The sequence below is a fragment of the Vitis riparia genome, chromosome 11, assembly GCF_004353265.1.
Source record: "Vitis riparia cultivar Riparia Gloire de Montpellier isolate 1030 chromosome 11, EGFV_Vit.rip_1.0, whole genome shotgun sequence".
NCBI classification, from domain to species: Eukaryota; Viridiplantae; Streptophyta; class Magnoliopsida; order Vitales; family Vitaceae; genus Vitis; species Vitis riparia.
In genome coordinates, this window is record NC_048441.1 from 11528665 (window position 1) to 11549900 (window position 21236).

The 21236-nt window shown below is 36.8% G+C and overlaps 3 protein-coding genes across 7 annotated transcripts in view; all 3 read right to left on the minus strand.

Annotated features, from left to right (window-relative positions):
• Positions 1-10524, minus strand: LOC117924971 (probable WRKY transcription factor 32). 5 transcript variants are annotated; one of them, XR_004652921.1, is made up of 7 exons: positions 10428-10524; positions 7991-9698; positions 7859-7908; positions 4692-5398; positions 2859-3023; positions 757-1260; positions 1-647 (listed from the first exon to the last, which is right to left on the minus strand). XR_004652921.1 is itself a non-coding variant. In XM_034843729.1 (6 exons), exons 2-6 carry the CDS (start codon positions 8214-8216, stop codon positions 903-905), a joined length of 1503 nt encoding a protein of 500 aa, XP_034699620.1. In that variant the 5' UTR covers positions 8217-9698; positions 10428-10524; the 3' UTR covers positions 105-902. The 5 variants fall into 5 exon arrangements, 3 of the variants coding, with proteins under 3 accessions (XP_034699620.1, XP_034699618.1, XP_034699621.1); XR_004652920.1 differs by having other exon boundaries at positions 29-77; positions 167-1260; XM_034843729.1 differs by having other exon boundaries at positions 105-1260; positions 2859-3020.
• Positions 9060-13198, minus strand: LOC117924760 (ABC transporter I family member 1-like). The gene is made up of 3 exons (XM_034843476.1): positions 13106-13198; positions 9660-9698; positions 9060-9320 (listed from the first exon to the last, which is right to left on the minus strand). Exons 1-3 carry the CDS (start codon positions 13196-13198, stop codon positions 9060-9062), a joined length of 393 nt encoding a protein of 130 aa, XP_034699367.1.
• LOC117924761 (FIP1[V]-like protein) overlaps positions 12835-21236 on the minus strand; it is a 23370-nt gene continuing 14968 nt past the window's right edge. The window contains 4 exon segments of the mRNA XM_034843478.1: positions 12835-13644; positions 13647-14124; positions 19131-19690; positions 19693-20969. Coding sequence (XP_034699369.1) covers positions 13565-13644; positions 13647-14124; positions 19131-19690; positions 19693-20969 — 2395 coding nt within the window. The 3' untranslated portion in view covers positions 12835-13564.

Below are 21236 nucleotides of genomic sequence, written 5' to 3' on the forward strand. Positions count from 1 at the left end.
TTGCCATGAAATGAATGCCATCTCAACACGCCAACCAAATATCCATACACGAATTGCATAATCAAGTGTGCTGTAGCCTGTAGTCAATCCAATAGTACAATATATAATCAAAATGCAGCATCTTTATAGCAGTTACTATGACCTAGAATTCAGATGTCAATAATACCTTTTTGGAGTTTGTTGCCTAGTAAAATTACTTCTCTCAGCTCATGCCCAATAAAATTCGTTCTTCCAGCTCTTTTGAGTCTGTTTCCTCCAACTTGCCCACAGCCATACCCATACACTACCATTTCACATTTTTATTTTCACTTACCTGTTTAAACAGTAAATTACAAGTCTTTCTGAGGTTCACAGACCCTCACCACATTCAGAACCAACCATCGGACGTGGCCTCTAAAGTGATCTACTATCCAACTTTATCTTCTGAAATCCACCATGGCAAACTCTAAATCAGACAGATTCCCACCTAGACCATGGATGCTGCTACTGTCTTAAAACGTTCCCATTGAAGTCATCTTACAATAACTCAAGTAAGAATCTTGAGTAGCTGTGTCTCTTTTGTTTGGGTCTGTTTCACCTTAAAACGAAGATACTGAAATGGGTGCCAGCCAATTCTATATAATGTCCCGCAAGTTGCAACTAGTATCCTGCTCGAAACAAGTATCATACAAACTATATACAAGTGTTCACTGAAAGACTAAAGTGGAAAGAAGGAAAATAAATGAAAAAACAAACAGAAAAAAGAAATCACCAAACCTGTAGACTCAATAATATATATGAAACAGCTGGATGATTTTCACAGAAAGGCCCATTGGTGATCTAATCTTTTCGTTCTTTCCTCTCTTTTTTTTTTTCTTTTTTTTTTTTTTTTAATTTTTGTTCTTAGGCCAGATATTAAGTTTTCAGCACGGCTTGATTTCAAATCCAATGCTCAGGAGAGTTCGAGCAGATTCCATGGCTTTCTCCCCTCCTGGATCCAATTCCTCAGCTGCCAATTCACCTTCCATGTCCACTGACCATTGAGTTGAAGATATTTGATTTTGGAAAGCTTCAGTTTTCTTAAACTGCAAGCTGTTCATGGAAGCAGGAGCAGCAGCCGCAACAAGAGGAGCACTTGGTGGGCCATGTCGCTTTTTGGGTACAGGCATGTCATGGTCGTGTATCCCCTTGTATGTTATTATGACAGCACTGGTGTTATCTATGGCTGTCTCAATATGCTTACGAACAGGACATCCAGCAGAAGTGCATCTGTAATAGTTCCTGGAAATTTGTCCCAAAGACAGATCAGAACAAAAAGCAAGCTCACAAGATAAATTTAAGGATATGAAGCTGTCAAACTCGGTAAAAGAGTTGGACTTCAAAATTAAATGGTTCAACAAATATTAGTTTCATAGTTATTTCCTTAGTTTGATTCATTAAGACTCCTGAGATCACATATTAAGAAGAGGGATCCATAACTAGATCGTTCTCTAGATTTCATGGGGAGACCTGATAGTTCTCTAGAGCTTGTGGGGGATCCATGACTAGATCATTCTCAAGAGTTCATGGGAACCTCATAGTTCTCTAGAGCTCATGAGGGATCCATGACTAGATCATTCTCTAGAGTTCATGAGGACCTGATAGTTCTCTAGAGCTCATGTGAACCTGATCACACTTTTTCAACCATCAGCCTCAAAGAACTGTTTAGATTTGTTTGGGAAAGATGGACCAGTGTTGTTAAAAGTGGCTTTCTGAATGAAGGCAATAGGTTTGCTGAATCCAGTCATATCCATAGGTAGTTGGCTATGTAATAAGGTACTTGCTAAGTTTGTGATCACCTAGTCTTACTTTCTTCCTTCAATTTCTCCTTCTACTGTTCTCGAAATCTCCATACAACTAATAAGCCAATAAAGCCTGCCATAATTCCTTTATTTGTCTAATCTATACCCTAATTTCACAACACTTATATTCTTTCTCCCTTCAGCCTATTGTCCAGGAAACCTTAAACCATAAATCAGCTGCATCCAGAAGCCCTAGCAACCTATTTTCTGCAATTCATCAACCGATTACTTTAAAACCTTGCATCTTTAAAACATTGCATTAAACCCCCCTAGTATTCTTTCTCAATCTTAAAGAAAGATAAACTGTAGCCCTCCACACTTTGACCCATACCAATAGAGATATTGTAGACGACATTACTCAATGTTTAAGTGCTGTGCTGCATCAAAGCAGATATAGCCTATATAAGCATGATTGTTTTTTGATAGGTAAATAAAGATAATATTAAATAAAAAGTGACAAAAAAAAGTGCATCAAAGTACACAAGACGTGCATATAACAGTCACCAAAAGGTGTTAGAAAAAAGGAAAAGGGACAACAAAAGGCTACTCCCTCCTCCTCAATAAGAACCCATCCAATTGATGAAGTCAAATAAGGACATTGGGCCTTCAAATATATACAACTTGGTCGAAGACAACAAATTACAAAGAAGGAAGCTTTTTATTCTTTGGTCTAAGCATGAAATTTAGCAACTAAACTATTATGGCTGCATTTTTATTTTTATTTTGGATAATACAGAAAACCGATGGCCTTGTTTCACAGGACTCGGGAAAATGACATTAATTTCCATTACTGAAGAACTAGGTAGTGGGCAAGCTCAGGACTTGAAACCAGGACCTTCATTGTGGGAACACCTATCAGTTGAGCTGTATGTGGAGCTAATATTATTTTATTTTTAAGAACTTAAAAGTTAAAACTATAAACTAAGTGAAATTGTGTCCAATATTGCAGCAGCCTAAGACTCGGAGTAGCAATGTCAGACTCACACACAATGATGAAATAGGTTTGTTCTACAAAATCTAATAAAGGAGAGCACGCACCTGGGGTGAGGGTTTCCCTTCACCATCTTTTGTCCATATTTGCGCCATCTGTAGCCATCACCTGAGATCCCCACATCACCCGCCGCATGCACAACAAATTTAGGTTTTTTTCCAGGTTTAAAGTGAGAACCTGAATTCCCTAAGCTGCTTTTCTTCGATCTGCTTCTCAACAATTGAAAAAAAAGGGACAGAAAGCCGTATCAGTACCAATGCTCCCCAAATCAATCCCCCAAGTACAAGCATGGAATAGAGGTGACAAACAAAATTCATATAACTCATATGGGGCAACTTTGCTTCCACTTTGATACTTGTATTACCATTGGATCTAATTTGTTGTTTGTAACTTTCTTGAAAAATCCTAGCATCTTGGTGCATTAAATCTGTTAGGAGCAACCCCTGGGGTTATGAAGCCAGATTGTCTTTTGATGCTACTATGAACATACAAAATTAATGAACTTAAGTACTTGGTTGGGGCTGACATGAAATGAACAACTTCTCGCAGAACAGTTTCTATATATGATTCCCACCACATGCTACAGCCAATCATATCTAGGCAAATCCTGAAACATCTTTCAACTGAATCCTATATAATAGCCCTTTCTTTATAAAACACATGATACCATGTCATCAGTATTGCAAAAGGATTGGGATCCAATATGTCATCGATCCCATCAAGTTTAACTAGATATATGAAACATCAACATGGTTGGCAGTTACACTCATGTATATATCTAACTATTATTGAAAGGAATCTTATTAAAACATATAGCTCTTTCCCAGATTTCTATAACTATCCAACAGTCAATTACATCTGTTTTGTTGGTGCTGAAAGCATTTAGTTTAGTTTTTTGCTAAGCTAAAACTTACTAAATAGAAAAAAAAATATGTACCAAAAAAAAAATAACAAAAAAAAAAAAAAAAAAAAAAAAAAAAAAAAAAAAAATAAAAAAAAAAAACAAAAACCACCTTAGTTTTGCAAGCTAAACTTGACCTACTCCATGCAAATGAGGCAAAGTAGATAGAACAGAGGTGGAATTGCAAGAATGCAGAAAAGAGATGACAGCCTTCCTTTCTTTTTGTTTTTTTAATTCTTTTTTTTTGGTCGACAGTAAGAATCAAACTCAACCCACCCTTTGAAAGGCATTTCTACCAAGCTAGGATCATTTTTGTAGCTAATAGACTAAATTAGAGAGAGAAATGAAGGGAAGTTTGAGTAGGAAAAGGCTATCAAGAGATTGACTTGTATGGGATTGCCTTTAATCCACATTATATGCACAAACCTTATATATGTGTTAAATGAGTCTGTTGGGGAGCATACTCTGAATCCACTAGGGCTGCCACAAACTTGCAGAGCCAAATTCAATAGAATTGTCTCAAAGTTCCAAATTCTCTCCTAATTTAGTTAACCAACTCTGTCTCTCAAAATTTGTGCATGACTGACAAGATATGAATGTTTCATTGAAGAATTGCATAAACTTTGCTGGTCAATAGGGATTTGGAACCAGTTCTTTATCTCCAACAATGATGTCTTGGCGTGTGCATTGAAAAGCATGGTAGGCAGTCCATATTTAAGGGAAAAATCATAGCATCAAAATGAATCATTTGAGAATAATTTTTATTTAGATTTTCTAACTATGACTTTTTGTCCTCCTTTTGACTTGTTCTTTTAGATTGCAGTAATCAATTGTCACAAGGGGTGATGGTGCTTCTTTTATGCTGACATGGCAACATGAAATTGGAAAAAATACCTTATGCAAAATTGATAGTGTAAAGATTGTTGTGCATGCAATCTTGTAAGGAACAAGATTGGAAACTAATTCATAGGGAACTTACCTCCGTTTAGGCTCTGGCTCATCAGTATGCTCCTCCTTAACCTTAATTTCAGCATTCTCATCAGAAGCATCTGAATTTGGCCTTTTTCTTTCAGGTATCAGTGGTGTTTCTTGTACAGGTTCTTTTGAAGATGTAGATGGATCTGAATCATTAAGCATTCTTACTGGGTCAGCTGTAGTACTATTCCCTGTAACAGACCCAACTGGTGAAAGCTTGCCCTCTTTCATGCAGTTAATCTTCCGAGGCGGATCATGATTGTGCCGACTTTTATAAATAATTTCTATCACTTGGCCCGAGTCATCACAACATTCAATCTTTTTAGCATAACAGTCAGAATATGTGCATTTGTAATAGCTTCGAGAACCTTTAGGACTCTTTACCTGCTTCTGACCATATTTCCGCCAATTGTAGCCATCTGCGGAAGGTGTCTTCACAGAAGGAACAGTGGATATAGTTTTCAGGTCAGAAGAATTTTTCTGGTTCCCTTCTGGCATACATTCACTGTTAACCTTTGGAAATGGTGATGGCCTTTGTTCTAGTATTGTTGGACTTGGAGCCGATTGAATAGACTGGGTAACAGAAGTTGGTGATAATTCCACTGACGAAGTTGGACAACCAGATGACTGAAGCTGCTTCTTTGTTTGGACATGAGTGGTCTGGGCTGTTACAGTAGTCTGAACTTCTTGATGACACACCCCAGCTTGCTCCTAGGGAAAGAAAGAAGATATCAAATTACAAAAATCAAAACAGAATTTTGTCAATGCATGAAAAATAAAATGTTAGCTCTTGAATGTAATGGGTAAAAATGCTCTCGCATAATAGACAATTAAACATAGCAATGCAAAATGCATCTCAATTAGTGTCCAAAAAAGAAAGTCAGGGTTTCAGCTACAAATTTGATGCAAAGGGAGGCTCATGCTTCAAAACTGGAGATTTAGATTGCCAGATTTATGAGGAAAACTGCCATATATGGTTAACAGATCATTCTTTTCGCACATACAACATGAAATTTTGCCAATTATTAGAAAAAATATGGGAGCAAGAAACCATGATGAACTAGTTGTTGGAAAATATCTCGAATTCCTAATTGGTATACATTCCCTTTTATAAAGAATATTGCACAAAACATTTCCCATATTCATGTCATTGTAACATTAGGTTTTTTTATAAAATAAGGAAAGTTAGTAGGAATATCTTTATACATATTCTAGATCATGAGGGAAAAGACTTATGAGATGAAGATGGATTTGTGAGGAAGAATGTGAGGCATCCAATGGAACAAGGGGGTTGTGGTTCAAGGTATAGAAATAAGGAGTGGGGAAACATGAGATGTTTCAAAACTTAATAGTTATATCTAGTTTTTGTCTACTATAATATTCTTTATAGTATAATGGAATGATCTTTCTAATTCGTAAATATATGTTTGGTTGGCGGAACTACGTTAAAAGCTTATAAACCTTTACATGCAGATGATTTTTTCTTCGTATTCTTGTATTAACATGTTTGAATTGAAGCTAATGCTAGCACAACACTATTGATCACAAAAGATAATTAGGTGGACCCGGATCACCAAATACAGTTAACCCAGAAAATCAGTCCACATTGTGTTAAAAAGCTGCATGGGCTCCAAAAAAATTATTGACATTTAACATAGATACAAGTTGTATAGAGTAGGACATGGGTATGTACTTTACAACACCCTTCTTGATGTAAAAAATGGCAAGAATGAATAATCCCAGATGACCATTAGCTTTCTGAGAGATGCAGTGTTCATCTCTTTCTTACAAGAACATCCCTATATTCTCATAAAAAAAAAAAAAGAAAAGAAAAAAGAGAGATCCTTATTCTACATCCACATCCATAATTAAACGGTTATATATTGCAAGATGGCTCTCCTCCTGCATAACACAATGGTCCCACTCCTATCACCAGCAATTAATCTGCTTCAATTCTCTCCTTAATGCATATTCCTCTAGTGTTCCACATCCCAATGGTTCAATCACATTGCTATGCTCATGATTCTGAATGATCATTCACTGACTCAAAGGCCCAGATTTTTTATCCTTAGGTTTTCCCCAAGAAAAAATATGGAAACAATGTATAGCATTTTCGATTTCTTCAGAAACAAGAAAATTGCACCCACTTGTCTTTACATGATTTTTCCCAAATCAAGAGCTAGAAGACCCCTAAACATGTCTCACACTACAAATTTCCAAACAAAATTCCAAATTTGCAACAACAATCAGAATTACACCAAATTCTGGATTCTTGAAAGCCAACAGCTAACAGAAACCACAAATGGCCCAATGACACAACCCTCAATTTGGTTGCTGACAATTTAGGAAAGTAGAAGATAAAACTTTGAAAATTATGTGTCCTGTTATTCTTTTTAAAGAAAAAAAGAAAAAATCAGAGGCAACAGTTCTTATATGAACTAGAAAATACAAAGAAGGATTAGTTGTTCCCTCAAAAGGATTACAGAATATAACCAAAGAAGAGCATAGAATTACAACCAAAAACCCCAACCCAAGGACAAAAACGAGAAACCAGTAAAAAATTCAAGGCGTTAAACAATCCCCTACAAATAAATCTAGCAACAAGGCAACACAGCTTGCCAACTGATCCACATATGATTTGTTGTTTTGGTTTCCCAAATTATGTCAAAAGTGATTAGATAGTAGAGATTTCATTTTCTCAGTTCCTAAATAATGGAAATCTAGGATCCCAAAGTTGTAGTTTTTTATCCTTCTGCCTCTCAGAGCAGCCAAATGGTATGCAAAAGAAACAAAAAATAGTCTCTCCATAACCTCCCTAACAAACCGTCCCGCAGCAACAGCAATTCAAACCACAAAGATTCGATCAATTTCCCAATTTGAACTAATATCTCATATAACAACAGATGAAATAAAATAAAGAAGCAAATACTTAATAATTACGCAAAGGGATCAAGAAACCGGACAACCATCAACTAGCCTATTCATGGCTGCAGAGAGCATATGCTTGGAAAAGAATCAGAATATTAAATATAAAAATATTAGTTATTTATATTTGTTGAAACTGTATCTAACTTTTCTACGTTTTTCCAACTAAATCTCGCAATGATTATTTTCAGAAGCTGAAAGCATCCATGAACAACTCAAAAATGAAGGAGAAAATCGAACTACTACCTTGAATTCAACCGAGGCAAGCGACTGCGAAGTGGAATTGAGCGCCGAACCTACCAGATCAACCATAAAAATCACCAACTCCACATGAAACCCAACCAAACACACCAACTCGTGCCAGAGAACCAACCGTACCTGAGAGTAACTGCGAACCACTCTCCGTAATCGACGAAGCCACAGCTAGGGTTTCCGATTCACGAGGCTCTCCCAACTCAGCAGCTCCAACTCCCTCCGAGTCACTGAGTCCCTCTCCGTCCTCAGAGCCCGATTCGGACGAGTCGGAATCCGACCCCGAATCAGACTCGGGGTTCGGTTCAGCCTTCTCTGCTTCGGGAGCTTCAAAGCTCTGGTTCGCAGCCATGGCCGATTCGGAGAGAAGGTAAAGGCTTCGAGCGGCTAGGTCCGGTTTTGTTACTCCAATTTAATTTTAATTTTATTTAGTGTCCGAATCCGAAACGCGGTTGGGACATGGGTTTCGGATTTTGTGTGTTTCGGAATAGATTAGAGAGAGAGCAGTGGTGCGGTTGCTTTGACTCGAATTGACTCAGGTGGTTTTTTTGTGGGGGGTAGGCAACGGAAACCGTTAAAAGCTCCGTTACGAAGGCAATCACCTGACCGCTGAAAGTGTTGAGGTGTTCTTTAACGGCGCAGGTGGCCGTTTGTTTGGAAGGGCATCTTTGAGTGCGAGTTGACGTAGCGGCTTTGTTGATTACTTTTATTTACTAGTTTAATTTTTTTTTAAGAAAAAGGGAGATTTATGTGAACGCTGTGTGTTAGGTTGGTAAGAATGCCATTCATTGGCTTTGGTCTAATTTTAATGGCACGCGCCTCCCTTGCAATCCTTCTTCACAACTCATGGGCTACAGCTTAGCTGGTCTCAGGTCTAAGCCCAATCTATTAGCTGAGTTTGGCTGGGCATAATATTAATTTGGGTCGAGTGTAAATTTTCGTCAGAATTTTGTGACCATTTGAGGATTCTCCGATGAATGGGTTTCCAATCAGGTAGACAGAGGAGAGGAAGTATTTTTTAAAATAATTCTGAAGAACAGTTTTTTTAAAAATATGTAGGCACATTGCAAAATTTGCAAGAACTAGCCGGTCCGATTATGTCTTGAGCAATCCAATCAGATCGATCTAGCATATCAACATGAGTCATCCTTCTTGGGAACCTTGGTGGCAGCCTCAATTGCATGGCATCCTCAATCTAGATTGGCAAATGAGTTGCCACGATCACAACCCCCACTTTCTTTCTATGCTCTGCAATTATACTCCCGCAACTCTTCACCCCTTCATCATCCAATGCTACTGATGGCTCATCCAGCAACCAAATTGGCCTATTCAGTGCCAGCAACCTAGCAAGCCGAACCCTTTTTCGCTGACCCATTGACAGCCTTCGTGCCTTCTCTTTCGCCAATCGTCCCAGCCCAATTAGCTCCACTGCAGGCAGGCTTTCCTTCTTTTCCTTCTAGTTGTTAAAACCACACCACATTCTCAAAGACTGAGTTTCTCCTTCATCGCTTCATTGAGGGAAAGCCAGTTGAGCTGAAGCTTGTACTGATGAAAACCCCTGATTTTGATTCTTTAATCAGAACGATACAGACTCCATTTAACTTGAAGTTAATCTAGGCTAAAGGCAGACCAACGTCAATCCTAGGAAGTGGGGGTTTTGGGAGAGACATCAGGGTTTTGGGAGTACAAAATTATGGTTAGAGTTTGAGGTTTTTTATAAAGGAGTTTTTAATTGTTTAGAATCTGGGCATCACACTATAGTTCTGAACAACCAAATCCATCCCAATCGATGAACAATCTGCAGGATCAAGTAGGAATCACCACCAGCAAATTCCTGCAAAAAGTTGAAAATAAAGTTTCGACAGTAAATCAAAATAACGATTTGTTACTAAAGCACATATGATCCAAAATCAATATTTTAATCAATGGGAAATGGGATGCAGAAGAAAATTCCAGTCAAGAAGAAGCTGGGGTTAGAAGGAATCCCCAATCATACCTGCATCAAGCAAAAGCAGTCAACAGTTTACAAAAGAACAACTCCCATTTGTCAAAATGCCCAAATCAACAAATGACAATCAATACCAAAATCCCTCAATTTTCACACTCCTTCTCAGACCCACTTCCGAGTTTCAATGCATAAACCATATCAGTTCTGGCCGAGAAACTCTCCTAGAAAATACTTCCATAGAAACTACGGTTTATTTTGTCTGAGAAGCGAATACTTTCCAAACCTACCATAAGATCAATTGGAATGCAGAATTCATCCAAGTTTGCAAGATATTCAATGCATTTCTAAAAAACAGCCCTATTCTCATTCTCCAAAACAGCTATCCATGATTCAGAACCACACTTTCAACTAAACAAACATTCCTTATCCCCAATCAATAATTAGGTTCAATTCCATGGAAACCCGGTTTGGATGCCCTAGATTTGGTATCTATGTCTTCGTTTCCGGCTTCTGGATATTCATAACCGGTCGAAACAGAGATGCACGACAGAAAGGGAAAAGGAAAGCACGAGAAAACCCAAATAATAATAATAATGCGCAAGGAGGAGACGCTACCATGTGGGTTGGAGGTTCCGGCAGGTTCCGGCGAAAATGGAGAATTGGCGTAGCGGAGACTCAGGTCGCGAGCTGCATTCTTCCTTGATGCTATGTTTGGTTCCGAATAGCTTGAGGGAAAGAAGGAAAGTGAAAGGAAAAGAAATGGTAAATAAAAAATAGATTTAAATCAAAAATTATTTTTATATAGATTTTAATTTTTTTATTTTTCTTTATGTTTTCTTTTTAAATAATTTGAAGTTTTTTTTTTTTTTTTTTTTTTTTTTTTACTTATAAATATAAAAAGAAAAAACCTTGATAAGTTATTAGAATATTTAAAATTCTTAATTTAGATTTTATCTATCTAGGTCTTCAATTATTATGTTTAAACATTTCTAGTATATCAATTTATTATTTAAATTAACAATAATAGTATATTATTATTAATATGTCATATATTTAGTGACATAAATTTAAGGTTAAATACAATATACTGCATAATTATTTTTTACAATAAATTTTTATTTGTAAAACAAAAAATAGAAAATATATTTAACAAATTGTTAAAAAAATGTTTTTAAATAATATTTTTAATTGTTTTCATTTATTTTCTTATGGTTGTTTTAAAAAATAATTATATAAATATGAAGAATGAGTAAAAATAAAGTAATACATGGAAAAATTATTTTCAAAATGTATTTAAAAATATAAAAAATAATATAAGAACATTTTAGGTTATTAAACATATTTTGTTCTACAAGCATTGAATTAAAAAAAAAAAATGTTTTCAAAAACTATTTTTTAAAACTATTTTAAAAAATACTTCTCAAATAAAGCTTTTAAAAATTAAAAAAAAAAAAGATATTTCCAAAATAGAATCTTTATTTTGCCCTGCAGCTCAATTGCATCCACCTCCTCACTTAAGTCAACTTTTCTTTACAATTTTTTCATTTCTTTTGAGTCCTTACAAAGAACAATTCTTCAATATTTTCATCATTAGGATTATGATATTCACTACTTCCATAAAAAGCAAGCATCTAATCAAATACATCAAGAGATACGGGTTTAGTCAAAAATCTTTTCCTAAGTTAAGATGTAATTATCGAGTAATAATTGTTTTATCTCTTAAAAGGGAGAACTCCATCGCATCATATAGTTTGGTACAAATAGGCCAATAAAAGATAAGTGAAAGTCAATTAAAGACGAGTTGATAGAGCTAAATAGCATAAGTGCAACAATACTAAAATTCAACATAATAGTCTACATCTACTTCAAATAAATCATTACTATAATTCGATTGCTCATAGTCATCATGGAAGAAAAAAATTCATATCTTCATTGTCTTCCTCATCTTCTCACCTTCTTCAAAACATGTTTATCTACTCTAACATCTTATTCACCACTTCATTTACACCAACCATGATAGATTGTTGACTTTCAATAAACTTTATCCAAGGTTTGGGATATGTAAAATATATTTAAACTACCTTATTCATAATTCAACATCATTGTTCATATCATGAATTTAAGTACACTACCTTAAACTTTCTTTGATTTCATCAACCTCTATCAATGATATGTAGTCCACATTGCACCAATCATAATAGTCAACACTACCACTTGCATAAATTCTAAGACCCCGGTCATTGCGACTATACCTTAGACATTATCTTCATTGTGATCGTATCATAATTGCTATCTTTCCCTAGGATTATGGCAATGTAAAAAATTATCTTCCACACCTATGATAAATTAGAAACCAAAGGTCCAAAATTTATTAAGGGTTTAGGAGCATATTACTTAAATATAAGGAATTAAGATTTAATTTTTATACCTAGATAGAGAAACAATTTTCAAAACATCCTGATAAACCCATCTTAACATTGAGTAAAGTTAGAGGCATGCTTTAGACACAAATCACTGAACCACTCTACTTGAACATCTGACTCTCTTGAAACAATCCAAGTGCTAATAAACATGGATTGATTCTAAATCATCAACAACATTTCACTACCAATCAAACCTAAAAAAAATGTTTGAAAAAAATGTTTAGAATACTTAACATCTTCTAACATTACTAAGATCCCATATCAGTCTCAGTCAACCATTCCTTATGAAAGTTGACTGTCACACACCCTACTCAAATTATCCTTAACGTAAGTTTGCATAGAGTTGGGAAGTTATTAAAGAGATATACTGATCTCTAAGGATAAAGATAGATGAGAGTTTTTGGAGCTGTGTGGAAGATTCTAGGCAACTATTCTACATGTCTCGTATATCGCTTGAAAATAGGTAATCTTCATAGTGTTCTAGAATAATGGAAAACTATGAAAGTTCTAGTTTAAACACCAGATTGGGATTCCCATGGACTCACTGCAACATATGAATCGAGTCTCAGACCCATAATTATACAATTTTCTTTCTTTAATTTCTTTTGAAATCTCATTCCATTATATTCCTTAAAACGGATAGAGGAATTCCCAAGTTCTGACACTAGGGACTTTCAGATCCCCTTCTCTTCCATACAAGGGAGGGAAACTGGGATAAAGACTAATAAAAATACATACTACATATAACAAAAATGAAATTATAATGTTCATTCAAATCCCCTGCAAAGGCAGATCAGGGCATCAGGGCATCAGGGCATCCTCCTTTCGAGTTTGGCCTTCGGGTTCCTGGGCTCTAACATTTGTTTGAACCTCTAAGCAGTCGCAGCCCGAAGAAGCAGCCAGCGTCAGACTTAATGCCTCACCCTCGGTTAGGGCAGAGATCCTGTTGGCACAACTGGCCATGCTGTGTAGGACCTTCTTAGCACCCCCAATAATCTGTGTAACAAAATATGGATTGATGCTTTGCTACTCCGACAGACAACCAATTGTGTGCCACACAGATGGCCAATTCAATGTTACATTCACTAGTATATACATAACATAAAGAAGAACCAAGTATAGAGCAGCAGCAGAAAGGTTACAAGATTATATAATGGAGGTCATATGGCAATCAATCTCTGGGGCCCTACACAAGGCAACCTTAAACATGATGCACCACAATGGGACCAGACCTTCAGAGTCTAGAACAAAGAATCGGGCTGAGCAGGAGTTCCCCAGAACTGCAGTAGTGACAAATGACCAATTAAAACTGGCCCCTTCACTTCACATTTAGTTACCAACCCACCTCCTTTTCCTGGCTGGGCGCTCTTGCTTTATCTCTGAATCCGCAGGAGTCTCAGTTGGGGTGGAGGCAGTGCTTCACTTCCCACTTTTTTAACAGCCACAGCTTCCTTCTCACTTGGCATCGGAAGCTTGAACCGCTCGCTTCGTTTCTTTAACTTTGCAACTGTGTCCAGGTGACGATCTTCCATCGGTTTCATATCAGCATCCTTAATCTCAAGGTCACCAGCATCCTTTTCCTCAACATGGTGTTGGCTATCAACAGCCTCAACTGTCTTGGCAGATTCGTCTGGAAACTTGCCAGTTAATGGAGATCCACCACTATTATTCCTCTCGATCTCCTTAACCTTTATGGACGAAGATGGCTTGATATTGAGGTTGTAATCCCTCTCCTTGTGGCTTGTCCAGCGCTCCAATTTGGACCGCCCTCTCTTTGAATCTTGCTGCTCATCATCTGAAGATGCATCTTCCCTATGCTTTCTGGACTGACGGTGCACCAGGATCTCATGCTCACCATTTCCTTGCTCACTTGTGCCCTTCGAGATGACCTAAAAATAAAAATGAAACAATAAATATGAAAATGAAAACTCTGCATGGGAACCTCCTGCATATATCAGTCATAGAGGGGTAGACTTCCCAGCAAGGAGTGACCATCAACATGGAAAAACACCATAAAACAGCATATAACAGCAAGGAGTGTCTCAAACCAAAGCATTATTGAGTGAGGAATAAATTCAGAGACAACCATGATTATTACCGAATATCCAAAGACCAGTCCATAAGCTGTTGATATTTACCCATTTAAGTAATGGCATATCAGCTTTAAAGCTGAAACCCTATAAATAGCTCGTAATCATGTAGAATGTGCAACATATTTGCCTAAATAAGTAGTATGAAATGTCATCCTTGCAAATCAATAGCAACTCAGAAGAAATAAATTAAGTTTGCACTGAAAGCAAGCTCAGCTCAAAAGCAAGTCATTACAACAAGGAAGATTAAGTACAAAGCTCAAGAATTCAGTAGAGAGATCAGTTTAGAAGTGTAATGTGAAATCTAAGGTTGGATCCAACATCTTCAATAAGAAAGAACTGCATCGCTAACATATCTGAAATCAAGGTTAGACAATGAGAACTAATTACCTCACTATTGTATTTTCCAAAATGCCTAGCCAAGCCTAGGAATGGTCTCATAGGGGCTATACTAGGAGCCCCCTATGCAGTTGAATGATTTTCCATGTCAAACGTAAAATGTCATAGAATGTATGGAACTATGGCTAAAAAAATTTCCCATTATACATTTCCAAGCAACTTGCTACAGTTACAATGACAAAACTACTAATAAAAAGTTCTCACCAACAAATTACAAACAGAATAAGAAAGATAAAGAACAAAGCATTCATGCAAAGAAAGATCTGGCATGGTAATATAAAGCCCAAAAAAACCAATATCTAGCCAAAGATGAAAAGAAAATTTCACTAAAACAAGCAAGTCATACCTTTATCTGGAAAAAAAAAAAGAAGAAAACAAATAAAAACAAGCAAAGCATACTAAATTTCACTCAGAAAGCCTTGTCAAAGATCTCAGTTGATAGATGATCAATTCAAGTCAGCATGAAACACTACTGATGCTAGGGCCAAAACATTAAATACAACCCAGTAAAAATAAATACAAGAAAGATTCGCTTATTTTCTACATGACTCAGAAATTCATTAGAAAACCTTTTGCCTGTCGTCCATCTCTGTATGTTGTGTTCCCTTCCCAAGCCTAGTGTAAAGTTCATGTAGTAAATTATTTATTTGATTTTTCTAATAAATTGTGAGTGTAACTCATAACCTCAAGACCTTATCCTAATAACCTAACAACAGAATGAAAATTCCTAGAGAAAATGACGTGAGTGTAGCAAGGGCAGGGCACTCCATTATTAGGTCCTTTCTGTAATGAAAGAAAAACTAAATTCCAAAATGTCCAGGAAAATCCAGTGTTTGTGTATTTGAAACAATAAATTGAGAAGGACATAATGTTCCATGCTACAATTTTCTATGCCGTTCTTACATCAACTTGAACAGTGTTAGACCCAAAGATTCAGTTACAAGCCTTATCAAGTCACTTTGCTGAAGTCCTCTGAAAGTGGATTAGTTGGTTAACCTTTAACTACTCAGCTTGTGATGGTTGAAGATACAAAACTATCAGCAAACATGGACAGCGAGTGGCAAGGAGACAACCAAAGGTTGGTTGGGCAAAGTTTCCATGTCCAATGAGAGTTTGACAGAGAAACAAATGCTTTGTATTAGTCTGCTAACACTTAGAAGAGTACGCAGAGGCATATGCATGACACCAAAACATAGACTAACATAGGTTTACAACTTGAGCAAGTTGAACCGGACTCGGACCACATCGTGTCTAAACAATTGCGAATTTAGAATATAGATATGTTAGATCTTAGATGTGAAGAAAAAAATAATAATAACTGGTTTCCAATACAATTGGACATTTTTAATCATTACAACCAGCATAAGAAATCTAGTTCCGATGACTTCATGTGGTTTGAGAATAAACTAATAATTATTTTCATTGCAAGTTCCATTATTTTGATGCAAATTATTTCAACCCTCCCAAAGCAGAAAGGGTTTTGGATGAGCAAAAAGTGAAGTTTTGGCATGACAAGCAGTGTGGTGAGGTGCCTTTGAAAATCAAATTGTCAGAAATAGTCAGAATTGCAGACAATAGAGGCACTACAGTTGCCCATTGTTGTGTTCAATTTGGCTTCCAAGGATTATCTCCAAGTTCTATGATTGGGAGTTGGAGATGGATGATGCCCTTTAGGTGGCAGATGTATACTGGTTTGTTTAAGTAAGCAGGATAAGGTGGACCTTTCGCCATAGAAGATCGCAAAAGATAATGAATTCAGGGCTGTGCTCTGGGGAGAGGATGTTAGGCCTCGAGTGTAGGTTGTTCAAAACACCAAAGTTTCTCTCCAAAGTCACTTATTTTTCTGGCGGTAATTCGATAAACTATTCTAATTGGTGTTTTATGTTCAGGAAGGACAATCAGACTGTCGACTGCCTCTTGCTCCCCTGCTCAGTGGCTCGATATTTTTGGTGCTGAGAGGGTGAGTGAGACGTTCTCTAGCTGGCACAAAAAGTCCATTAAGATTGAAAAGAGGAAGACACAGAGGACAAGCACATTTTGCTAAGCTTTGTGCATTTGGAAGGAGCTTAATAGGTTTAATGAGAAAATTCAAAAGGAAAGCTACATGAAATTGTCCTGTGATCTTTGTATGTATAGACAGGATTTTTGACGGACAGAAAATTTTCTTCCTCGGATTTCATTGACAGCATGCACCATTCAGTGGTATGAGGGACTGCATGTTTGGACTTCGGTTTTAACATGAGATATGCGCTAAAAAAATCAATTATCACTTGAGTAGCCCAATCAGTCTTATCTAGCCTGACCTAGCACGAGGTTGAGTTGAACATCTCTACTCAAGGTTGTATTGGGCTGGGTTTTAGCAGTCTCCTCAACACTTAGGTTGGTTTTCAACCTTAACTATCTCTGGGGAAACAACCTCAACACCTAGGTTCCTAGGCACACCAGAACTTGAGAAGGAATAGTGCAAGCAAACCAATGATGACACATAGGATTTTCTATTTCAAAATTCAAATTAATTGTTTTACATTTTTATAATTTGCATTACAGCACCTGCTCAATGGAGGGGTAAGCCGTATTATAAAAATTTTAAGTTATTTTCCTGAATATGCGACATGCTAATACTATAGATGCAATGAACATTCTGAAAACAAAGAACACAAAGTTCAAATCCCAGCCCCTTGACATGTAAATAGGAAATGAGCCAGTGACTGATCTAGACTAACCTTTTCATAAATAATTCCAGAAGGAATGTTTGTTGGCCACCAAGGTTTCAAATTCAGAGAACTGGAATGATTTCATCTCGTTTTGGTCAGAACAATGATCCAATAAACAGATGATACCTAAACTTCCCGAAAGTGGCCCTTTTTAACCAAGACTCTCTGGTCAAGGGATAAAGGTTTGAAGCATGGTTGCTAAAAAATTATGATACAAGATATGATACGACATGGGTCCGCATGTATTATAAGAGTATCTTAAAGTGAGAGTGTCAAGAACTTACGATACAAGATATGATACAACATTGGTCCATATGTCATCTTAAGTGTATGTTAAGATATACAATACACAATAGGTACACGATACAATGATACGTATGGCTTTAACTATTTTTTATAGTTTTTAAGAAAAATCAAATTCAAAATTTTTTTTCTAAAAAGAATGATTACATTAGTTGTTTAAAATGTACTTGAACAGAAAAAGGAAAGAGGTAAAATAATAATGCATGAAAAAGCTTATATAATTGTTGTCAAAGACATGAAAAATATTGAAAGTAAAGTAATTTTTCAGTAAAATAATGCAACATGGAATATTTTTCATGTTTAGTTTTTCAATAAATATTAGGTAACTTCATTTGAATGTTTTGAATGTTGGCATTGTAAAGGATGGTAAATAAGAACTTTAAATTAATATTTATTATTATTATTATTATTATTTTCCTTTCAGAGTTTTTGTTTTTGGTGGGAGAAGGAATGGCAACAAACATGAAAAGCTAAAGCCTTGGAGGCGACACTTAAATACATACATATCAACAACACATAAGTATACATGCTTAGTTAGAATTTTAAAGTAAAAATTCATAAACTTTATGTTTGTGAACTTTATGATGAACCTGTGCCTCAAACCCATATTCTGTTAAATTAAACTTTTTGAAACTGTTTATCATATGGTATAAATAGTTTAACTCTTTAAATCCTAGTAGCTCTCATGAAATTGGCTATACTTATTTTACATACTTCTTGTTTGTGTGTATTCTATATGCATAGTAATTCTATATAATTTGCATTCTGTTTATATATATATATGATACAATACTATACAATACATGATATGGAAAAATAGAAAAAATGCTATATGATATAATATATGCATTAAACCATCTTTTGAACCCAAAAGACTAATCAGCCTCTAAACACCTACCTCAAGAAAATAGTTATGATTTTTTTTTTCTTTTTTTTTCTTTTTCTTTTTTTGGGAAAATGATTGAAGTTTTAGGTGTTGAAAACGAAAGAAATCCTCCCACGTTTCCTCTCTTGCTGGTTAAGGGATATGATTAGAGTTTCGTTGGGTTTTAGGTGGTTGTATAGCTTTTTGTTTTTTGTTTTTGCTTTTGGTTGCCTAGACAATCTTTGTATGCATATGCATCCAATGTACTTGAGTTGCTCAGTGATTTTCAATAAAGTTTTATTAGCCCATCAAAACAAGTTTGTGGGTTTTCCCTATTCAAGACTAAGCACCATATTAAGCAACAGATTTGTATTGCTAATGTGCCAACTCTTAAGTAGCTTCTTTTACTTTTTCCTTCTTTCTTTTGGAGTTACTGGCTCATTTCCTGATATTTTAACATTTCAAGAGACATTCTCATTATCTCCACAGAATTTTATGCTCTCGTGTCCGGATATGGAACATACCGTCTCATTTCTCTGGCTATTGTGATCTTCCTGATTTCTCTTTGAAGGGCCCAAAGTGCTGATATCAGCACCCTCAGATTCTTTGTTCTTCCTTGTATTCTCTTTATGTTTTTTGTCGTGCACCCTCTGGTGATCAGATGCATTGGCAGAATGATCATTACGAGCACTTGACCTTTCCTGCCTTGATCTTCTCTCCTCATTACTAAATTGACTTCCACGAGCATAGACATCCTCACGTCCCCTATGATGTGAAAAACTTTCGTCCTCTACCCGATCCCTTCTCTTAGGCTGTTCGCTGTGTCTCCCTGTGTCTTTATATTGGTAGTCTTTATCAGAGCCTTTATACTCGTCCTTTCCCCTAGCATGGCTGACCCATGCTTTGTCTTCTGCACCTCGCCCACTCCTTACTGTTCCTCTTCCTTCTTCTCTTTCCCGCTTTGAAAGATTTTCTTCATGGGGTTGCCGGAGCCTATGCCACTCTTCCCTTTCCCGCTGCCTCTCCCCCCTCTCCCTCTGCATCCAGCCCTCATCTTTGTGCCTAACAGAATGGTGATCATCAGGTTATCTCTTATTCTTGGTTGATCATCTCTCTTGCGCTGGTCCAAAACATCATCCCTTTCTCGTTTCCGACGACTAGCACTTTCTCTGTGGCTATGCAAGGTCTCTTCTTTTTCAGCATGGTCCCTTCTTAGATACTCCTCATCTTTTCTTCTTTTGCCATGGAGGTCATCCAAGTTTCCATAACGACTCTTCAAATTATCATCTCTTTCTCTGTGTCGTGATCCCATGTCTTTATCTTGATGGCCCCTCCAACTGCCATTGTCCAACAGCTTTCTTGAATGAAGAAGCTCATCTTTGTTGCTCCTCTCACTCTCTCGAACCTTACTCCTGTGCCTAGATCCCATTTCATCACCACGCTCCTGCTTCCTTGCATCTTCAGGTCGAATTCTTCTACCATGCAGATCATCATCTCTCCGTTGCCATCCTCCATCAGAACTGTCCCTCTCCTTTCGCCTGTCAAAGCTATCAGTTTTCACATGTGAATGATGGTTCGGGATAGAATCCCAGTCTCTATGAGGATAAGTATCCTCTCTCCCTTTTACTACCATGCGACTTCTTTCCATCTCTTGTCTTCCATCACGATCTTTTCTCCGGAAGCTTTGTTCATCTTCGTCAAGGTGCCTCTTGCTGTTCCCCATGCGTACAGAAGATCCATCTTCAATAACTTCCTCCTCACCACCATCATGCCACTTCTGAAGATCTCTGCTGCTTTCTGATCTTGCTTTGCTATTTTCACTACTTCTTGTAGCCTTTAAGTCCTCATCACCATCAAGTTCTTGAGGTGGAGGTTGTTCAACTCGAGAACTTAGTTTTTGTTTCTTCCCGAATGGAATCAAATTTTCATCTTTAAGGGCATCAGTTGAGGTCATTGTATTTGAAGTCAGTTCCTCCCTTTCCATACCAGAGGTTCCATCAGCCAGCACAATTCCACCATCAAGTTCTTGGGGTGGAGGTTGTTCAACACGAGAACTTAGTTTTTGTTTCTTCCCGGATTGAACTGAATTTCCAACTTTAGAGGTATCAGTTGTGACAATTATATCTGAAGTCAATTCCTCTCTTTCCATTCCATCAGCCAGCTCAATTTCATCATGCACAGCATCTTTCTTTTCAACACTAGGCTCCCGAGGAGGAGCAACTCTGACAGGAGATGATGTCATGCCCTTAACATCCATGCTTTCAACTGATTCTTCTTTCTGGCTATCAAGGAATCTATTATCACGTGTACTCTGAATAGGAGTCATGTGGGGTGATTTACCATGTGCTCTTCCACGAATACGCCTAAGTTCAAGAAAAGCTCAAATTATTAGTTGAGTTCAGATGCAATTTCCCTGAAGTAGGAAACTGTGTAACAAATTGAAGATGATAACTTGCCAATAAAAAAATCTCAGCATACATGAAATATAATTTATCTGCAAGATGGAATTGGATGATAAAACGATCAAAGGACACAAATTTTAGACCACCAAACCAGCACAAAATGTGACTAGAAACCATCAGGGACTAACTAAAGCTTGTAGTCAACAATTATCCAAAACCATCTAGGAC

What these genes read in the sequence shown, in the direction of transcription:
- LOC117924971 (XM_034843727.1), bottom strand. Translation starts at nt 8,216, where the DNA reads ATGGCTGCGAACCAGAGCTTTGAAGCTCCCGAAGCAGAGAAGGCTGAA. An exon ending in TTGCCTCGGTTGAATTCAAG is followed by an intron (nt 5,399 to 7,858) that starts GTAGTAGTTCGA and finishes TTCTTTCCCTAG; the next exon opens with GAGCAAGCTGGGGTGTGTCA. An exon ending in GAGCCAGAGCCTAAACGGAG is followed by an intron (nt 3,024 to 4,691) that starts GTAAGTTCCCTA and finishes TCAATTGTTGAG; the next exon opens with AAGCAGATCGAAGAAAAGCA.
- LOC117924760 (XM_034843476.1), bottom strand. Translation starts at nt 13,198, where the DNA reads ATGGCCAGTTGTGCCAACAGGATCTCTGCCCTAACCGAGGGTGAGGCA. An exon ending in CGGGCTGCGACTGCTTAGAG is followed by an intron (nt 9,699 to 13,105) that starts GTTCAAACAAAT and finishes AACTTTTTGCAG; the next exon opens with GAATTTGCTGGTGGTGATTC. An exon ending in CCTACTTGATCCTGCAGATT is followed by an intron (nt 9,321 to 9,659) that starts GTTCATCGATTG and finishes TTTAACAACTAG; the next exon opens with AAGGAAAAGAAGGAAAGCCT.